We start from the raw sequence: 8,622 nt of genomic DNA, 5'->3' as shown, positions 1-8,622 counted from the left end.
TATCTACAGTAGTGTGGGGTTATGACCAGTAGTCTCACTCACCAACTGTTCAATTTTTATCTGTCTTTTGTCAAACAAAACAGGTTGATCAACTTAACAAAATGTGAAAAAACTAAAATTAAATATTAATTATTTTTCGTAACTAAAAATGTATTTATTTCCGTTCGAGAACGAAAAATATTTTTTTGGTTAACTATTTCTTTTTTGATTATTAAAATTAGTAATTGTGGTTCCATTTATGTTTCCTTCATACACATTTTTCAATAAAACCGGTTAATAAAAAAAAAAACGGTTTTAACCGGTTTGAAGCCCTGCATTATATACACAGGTAGATGACACGACCCAAATGTAAACTTCTACACGAATAACCTTTTTACCTGAATCATCATTAAATGTAAACTCCTACACTAATAACCTTTTAAAATTTTTATCTGAAAATCAAAGATATTGTAATCTCCTAAAAATAATTTTTTCTTTTACAAAATTGGGTTCTTAAATTCTTGATTTTGAAATTTTCATTATTTCCTCCAAAATTGTGGTCTTCTAATGACACTACTAATGCATGTGAATCATTTCATCTAAGATTTAATAGTAGTTTTTATCATCATCATCCAAATCTCCATTTATTCGTGAAAGTTTTGATAGATATTCAGACCGAAACATACATTAAAATTAGAAGCAGTCATACAATACAACGCAGACAGACAAAAACTATTTCTAAATATCAATTTATATTTAATCAAAAAGATAAATATATTCGAAGAGAAATTTGACATTTAGAGTTTATCTCCAAAGTATGCCATAAAAATATACGTAAATGATTATAACTTAGTATTGTTTTATTGAATTTTTTATTATTTTTTTCAAAAAATTTTATTTTAAACATATGTGATTTTGACTATTGTTTTATTAACATTTTTATTATATTTTTCAATCAATTTTTATTTTATTTGTTAATATATTGCAAGACTGATATTTTTTACAGCAATACGAGCGGTATTAATTTTTATAGGAGTTAACATTATCTTTTATAGGAGTTAACACTATTTTTTGTAGGAGTTTAAATTACATTTGTAGGAGTTTACTATTCCCCGATGACATGCATGATGGATGGGGGGAGGGTAATACCCGATTGAGCACGGTCGTTATCGGCCGACATTTTTGACGACCCGATTGAGCACGGTAAAAAAAATATATTGTGTACAACGTTGTCAGATTGAAAACTATTAGGCTGGTAACACACTAGCGTTATTTTACCACGCCGTAATTTTACTGCGCGTTTTGGTAAAGTACATTAAAATGAATAGAGCACAACACACGAGTGTCGCGCAGTAAAATTATGGCGCGATATTTTGAAAACTGTCGCATGCACCTTGACTTTACCGTACGTTAAAAATACCGCTATAAAGGCTTATCGTGAGTACTCTGAATTTAAAAATGCTGACAACCTTCTTAAATACTTATTGAAAATTGGAAATAGGTATTTAGGGAAAACAATTTAAATTTTTACCTTATTCATGATCGTATGAGTGCTATTTTTCAACAAAAAAAAAAAATGTAATTATAACATGTGATTAAAATCCAATAAAAGATTTTTAATTATAAATAATTATATTTAAATGTATTTTATTTTGTAATAATAATATGGGCGCACCGAGCTCTATACACTAACAATATAAAAAATGCGAAAAAAAAGATGTCTTGTCGTTTTTCTATTAGAGAGTTATTTCTTTTAGGAAACCTGAGCCATAAAAATTTTAAATTATGAAATAATCTTTACAAATCTAAAATTAAATTACATAATAATTATAATAAAATCTTGAAAACACAGTAATACGGTGCACCGAATAATATTTTACGGTACAAAGTGGCAACGGTTATTTTTTGGTTCCTATTGTTTGGTTGCCACCGTGCTCAATCGAGGTACGAAAAAGATCAATCGTGCTCAATCGGGTTCCAGCTGGATGGGGAAGGGAGTGCAAACAATTTTTAACTTTGAAATAATATTTAAAACTATTTCCCAGTGGTTGTTTTGAAATTCAATTTTGACTGAGGCGACTAAATATTAACATACATATGTATATTAGGGTGGCCCTTATTTATGAACTTTCAAATTTTTAATTTCTCACCCTCCCAATTTTTTCATTACCATACAAAAGTTTTGTGGGTAAAATTTGGTGATGATTAATAATCCCCTTCAGGTGCCGCAAGAGGGTTGAATATTCACCAAATAGGGTAGTTTTAGGGTTATTCTGATTTAATTCATTATATATTGCATTTAGCATGAAATTATATAGAACCTAAATTGTAGATTCAGATATTCTCTATAAAAAATGTTTAGACAACATTTTTCGTAAATTTATTATTTTCTGTGAAAATTAGAATAAAATAAAAATTATTACCTTTTTCTGAAAAAAAAAAATCGAAATTATCCATATATTCTCTATATGATTGTCTTTACGATAACATACTTATTAATCTTCAAAGATGAAATAAAATAAAATTGTTTAACACTAATGCATGTACTAAAGCTAATTTTACAGTTATATTTGTGTAATAACCGTCCACGCGCCCGCTCGAAGATTAAATTATATCTTATCTATATTTGTATATTTCTTATCGAGCTTTTCTTATTCAGTTATTACACACTGTCACATCGTGCATTATTGTCTATTTATGCTCTGTTAATTGTTCTATGTTCATAAATCTCGATACCGTATAGCATAAATGCTTTAAATTTTATTTGCGAATTATATTTTGAAAAAAAGTGCATAGTTCTTTAATTTAATATTGAATATTTATTATAAAATGGCTTCATCGTCATCACATATTGTTCTACGTACGCATGATGAAGTATATTTAGTTGAAAATGTGAACAACCAAATCGTTGGCAGTAAGTTACCATCTATCAAACAAGTTTTGAGTGTGCTATTTTATAATTTGAGACATGTAAAATTAAATTTGCGGGAAAGAGCAAGATTGGTATATAAAGAAATAGTACTATTTTGGCAAAAACCGAGAATACAAGTTCGAGATGAGCAGCATTGTAATTTAAAATTGGAAAAATTATATCAAAACTTACGAGAGTTACAAAAATCGGCTAAAAGAGCATCAGAAAAAAATACTATAAATGTCAGTGAGTTCAAGGAAAAATTAAATAACTTATTAGATGTATCTCATTCAAATGCATTAAGTATGATGAAAATTGAGGAAGATAAAAAATTTTTACTAATGCAAAGAGAAAAAGGAAGACCGGGATGCATGTTGGGAACTGATAGAAATTTGGCAAAAAAAGAAAACAGGGCCTATGTCAATTTACAAAAAAACGAAAAACGTCGAAAAAGAGCGAAAATAAAAATTGAACAATTAGGTAAGTAATATTGATAAATTTATAATTTAAATAACATATTATAAACTACTATTTAGTATTTTTTATTTATTAAAAGTATATTTAAATTTAATTTATTTAGATCACACCGTACAAATAGATTTCAATACTGATAACAATTCAACTGAAGAAGAGGTTGATATAGAAGAAGAAGACATAATACCAAGTCTACCAAGTTCATCATGTAGTAAGAAACAGAGAGGATCAAGAGATTTTATGACTCCTAAACTACTCGCTACATTAGATAAATGTAAGTTGAGTGATCGCGATGCTGTTCATATAATAATATCAATTACTGACGCCCTAAGCATAGGCGTGTCCAGACATTTTGGACCGGAGGGGCATACATGGAACGAAGGGACATGTCATCCGGAAATTATTTTAAACAATGTAAATTGAGGATGAGGCATATTGAATTATACAATTAACTTGTAACTCTTAAAAATTATCTTATGAGGGTATAAAACAGAAAATGTAAAGAATATATGATTATTTAATATATAAATTATTTAGTATGTTTATTAAAATGACAATTTTTTATAATTCCATTCGTCTATTGTGTGATTTTAAATGTTTAAATGTGTCAATAACTTGATCCATGTCAATATTATATGCCAATTCTTGTTCTATAAACATTGTCAGTAATCCATCTAATCGTTCCTGTTTCATTTTATTTCTCAGCTTCGTTTTTATTAAACTCAATTTTCAAAAAGTACGTTCACACGAGCAACTCGTGACAGGAATGGTTACAAATAACTGCAGAGCTTGAAAAAAATTACAAAATATATTTTTTCTATCTGAATCTATTAACTATTTGATCCATTCCTCACATTTAACATTATTTCCTTTGGGTGCAGTTGTTGTTTGCTTTAGAAGTTTGATTTCTACTTCTAAAGAATTTGAATCCAAAAAAAATATTTGAGCCAGTTTTAAAATATCATCTTTACTATTTTCCATTTTAATTAATCGATCAATCATCGTTATCATGGCTAATGTTTCTTGATGAAATCTTACTTCAATACCACTTAACATATTATCCAACATTGGTAAATATACTGTAATTTTTATATCCTCTTCTTTAGTATTGATAAAATATTGTGATGATGGATTTTTTTCAATCCTAGAAGATATTTTTCTATTTTTAACTGTTGGTATAGGAATGTTATTTGAATTACAAATTTGAATAGCTTTAGTATATAATTGTTTAAATTCTAACTCTTCATTTCGCATTTTTCCAAGGTTTTTTTTTAACGATTCAACAATTTGCACAGCAGATAACAAATTTAAACTTGGATTTTGTAAACATGTACTTACTTTGAGAATTAAAGATAATATAGGATGTAACATTTCCATAGCAAATATAAATTCAAAGGTTTTTAATTGATTAAAAATACTCATCCCTTTAACTCTAACATCTGCATGTTTAGAAGAATCACTTATTTCTTTAATTGCTTTTAACAAAACGTCATAGTTATCTCTTATAGCATTGACAGCTTCAGAACGACATGCCCATCTTGTATTTGAAAGTGATTTTAATGTCTTAAGTTTTATTTCAGTGATAGAAGCAATTTTCTCTAAAACTGCATGCCTGGTACAACTTGATTCAATAAAACTGTATACCATTTGAATAACTCCATAAAAGTTAAATGTTACTCTATTATGGCTTCCAATAGAATCAACTAAAATAAGATTTAAACAGTGGCCATAACAATGAACAAAAAAAGATTTATCATTTTTTTGTTAAAATTTTGCCAGAACCCCAGATGTACATCCTGACATAGATGCAGCTCCATCAAAACACATGGAAATAATATTTTCCCATTTAATATCATACTCTTTAATAACATCAGATAATACATTAAAAATACTCTGAGCATCAACTGATAATACTCTTTTCATACAAACAAAGTGTTCAACAGGGCAATTTATAATTTTATCAAAATATCTTATAACAACTGATAACTGTTCATGGTGACCAATATCGCTCGTCTCATCGGCAATAATTGATACTTTTTCATTATTTATTTTATCTTTAAATTGTCTTCTTATTACATGACTAATAGACTGGATAAGATCATTTTGAATAAGGTTACTACAATAAGTAGCATTGCGTGGCCCACTTTCCATATGTGTTTTAAGAACAGGGTCATATTTGGTTAAAAGAGCAATAATGTCTTTAAATAAACCTTTATGGTAACTATTATCTCTTTCGTCATGACCACGAAATGGTCGTCCTCCAATTCCAAGACAAAGGGTAACATCTATTAAACGCTTCAAAACTTCTCTATTTTTTAATTTTTGTTGTTCTTTCTGGGACAATGCAATCTCTCTATTGTCATCTAAAACAATATCTATTGGCTTTGAATTTATAAAATTAGCCAGTGATGTAGTACTATTTAAGTGAACTTTTGAACATTGATGGGCTCTAAATTTTTCTAATGCGGCTTTCCAATTACCAAACCCAATTTTTGTATAAGCCTCTTCCGAGTGTCCAACATTTATTCCTGAAGAGTGATTAAACATGCGGCAAGTAAAACAAAATGCCTTGTTTAATTTTACACTGTATTCTAACCAACTAAATTCTTGAAACCAATCTTTTTTGAAGCTTCTATATGATTTTCCAAACTGAACTTTAGGGTAGCATTTTAATTTTGGTTGAAATGGTCCTCGCTTAATTTTTTCTCTACGTTCCAATTGATATACAGGTAATACATTAACTGGATCATCAGGATCTAAATAATATATTTATCATTAAAAACTTTTTATATAAAAATGTACGCCAAATAGATGTTCACTCTAATGTATGAACAAAATTTAACTTTTAAAAAGCTATCAAAATATTTGAGTTTAAATTTTCCATTAATTAGGTATAACTTAGAAGGAAAATAATAAGTTTTTAAATAGTTTATGTATGAAGTTTTACCAATTAATTCATTAGAATAAATATGCATTTCATTCAGAACTTCATCTGGACTATCATCATTTTGAGTACCTGAAAGAAAAATAATAATTAATATTAATATTATTAATAATTTATTGTTATTGATTATAATTTACCAATTATATTCTCTTCGGTTTTCAAAGTCATATTAGAACTAATATAAATTTCATTTAGACCATCATCTGCGTTATTATGACTTCGAGTATCTGAAAAAATAATATTTAATAATGATAATTGATAATCATATTATTTTGAATTATTTACAGTTATTGACTATAATTTACCAGTAATATTTTTTTCTGTGGTCTCAGCTTTATAAGAATTAATATGTATTTCATTTTTAACTTCACCTATGCTATTACAATTATTTTGAGTATCTCAAAAAATAATATTTAATAATGATAATTGATAATCATATTATTATTAATAGTTTACAGTTATTGATTATAATTATTAGAGAACAGATTTATATGTAATAAAAATACAGAACTATGTACATAAATATGAAAGTATAATTTATAAAATATGTGCTAAAAACATAAAAATATGTGGGAAAAAAATGTAATTAAAAAAAAAAACATTTTATATAATTATTAAATTATCAAAATTATTTGTTGTACTAAATAATTACAATTTATTTTAAATTATCGAATGTTAAATGTTGCCTACTAAGTCTCAAATATTTTTAAAACTGCTAAATGAATATGTAAAAATATGTAATTAACTATATCAAAATACCTATGAAAAATCGAAGTAGCATCATTTTAATAAAAATGATTTAAATCATGAACATTTCTTATACATATAAATTTGTTCCCTAATTAATAATTATAATTTACCATAAATAGTTTTTTTTGTGGTCTCAGTTTTATAATAATTATTATGCATTCAAACTAATGAAAATATAACCAATCGTTTATATTACAATAGTAATTGTTATGAAAATAATGTATTCAATTTATTAATTTGATATTAAATTACTTTATAAATGTTAGGTTTACACTTACTAGTCACGGGGACACCTGGGTCGTCAACGTCTTTGTTATTGTCATTGCCCACTATTAATACATAATAAACACTAAAAATAATAAACTTTACGCATAATAAAATCTTACAAACCCCCGTCCACACCCTCGATCATTATTAAGCAAAATATATATAGACGTTATCGGTCATGAACAAACTCGGACGCTTAATTCATGTCGCATAAAATATAATCAAAATATAGGCTAGGGGAAACTAAATTATTTTAATTACATAGTAATTACCTTGGTTGTTATCAATTATTGATTTAGATATTTTGGAAGAAGACTTTTTGAAAAAGTCTGTAATACATGTATTTTGCCTCTTCATTTTCAATATTAAATGGTTGTCACTTTGTTTGCTCTCAGTGTCACGTATCGCATACTAACTACTAATAGTTTTATATTCCATGTTTATATACAGATATAACATAATATGTCAGATATCAACTCGCCGTGTTTATTTTCCACATCACATAAAGTTTAAAAATAACTCCATGGTTCGAAAAATAATGGCTCTTATCGCATCTAATTGCATGGAATTATATCACACGGTGTTACGTATATTAGGCCCCCAAGAACTCTTATTATTTAAATCGAATATCTATTTCTTAAAATATATTTACAGTTTATTTTAATTTTATTACGAAACATTATTTAATTTTATTTCCATAAATTTTAGAAAAAGTTATATTTTATTTTAAGAACATCAGTCTAAATATTAGCTCTTTCCTCTGAGACTTAAGGGACCCAATTACAAAATGTCTGGGGGTGCCCAGGCATACCCGGCACCCCCCGTGCGCACGCCTATGTTTGTAACACTTAATTCCATAACGGAAAATTAATATAAGTTTTGATACTAAGAATAAAGTTTTATAGTACCTATTATTATATTATAGTATTATAATATACTATATACTATGTAGGTAAGACAAATGTATAAAATACAACGTATAACATAATGGTGACCTGCGACAGTACACTGTATTGAGTGGTAAATCTATAATAAGATAGGTAATATTTATAAAATGGTAAACGAACACTGTTCTCGTACCAAATTATACTATTATCATAGCTGCTGTCCCCTACGATCAGTTTAAATTATTTATCTAGGTAAATTATAATATCAATCGAATTGTACTTCATGAATAATAAAACATAGAATATGTTGTATATTATTATTAACATATTATTTCATCGAGCTACCATCTCACCAGAGTTCACCGGAGGGGCAAATGCCCACCCTGGCCCCTCCGTAGACACGCCTATGT

At 27.4% G+C, this 8,622-nt stretch overlaps 2 protein-coding genes across 2 annotated transcripts; one reads left to right on the top strand and one right to left on the bottom strand.

Moving 5' to 3' along the window:
• The first annotated feature begins 2,808 nt into the window (after positions 1–2,808).
• On the top strand, positions 2,809–3,802 carry LOC112681606. The gene is made up of 2 exons (XM_025551853.1): positions 2,809–3,370; positions 3,471–3,802. Exons 1-2 carry the CDS (start codon positions 2,809–2,811, stop codon positions 3,785–3,787), a joined length of 879 nt encoding a protein of 292 aa, XP_025407638.1. The 3' UTR covers positions 3,788–3,802.
• Positions 3,803–5,118: 1,316 nt separating this feature from the next.
• LOC112681607 (zinc finger MYM-type protein 1-like) lies at positions 5,119–6,524 on the bottom strand. Its single transcript, XM_025551854.1, has 3 exons — positions 6,446–6,524; positions 6,312–6,380; positions 5,119–6,120 (listed from the first exon to the last, which is right to left on the bottom strand). The coding sequence occupies exons 1-3, from the start codon at positions 6,474–6,476 to the stop codon at positions 5,129–5,131; spliced, it is 1,092 nt and encodes a 363-aa protein (XP_025407639.1). The 5' UTR covers positions 6,477–6,524; the 3' UTR covers positions 5,119–5,128.
• Between the last annotated feature and the right edge of the window lie 2,098 nt (positions 6,525–8,622).

This window comes from Sipha flava, unplaced genomic scaffold, assembly GCF_003268045.1.
Source record: "Sipha flava isolate LNK unplaced genomic scaffold, YSA_version1 19314_pilon_pilon, whole genome shotgun sequence".
Classification (NCBI taxonomy): Eukaryota; Metazoa; Arthropoda; class Insecta; order Hemiptera; family Aphididae; genus Sipha; species Sipha flava.
This window is presented reverse-complemented; position numbering and strand designations above follow the sequence as displayed.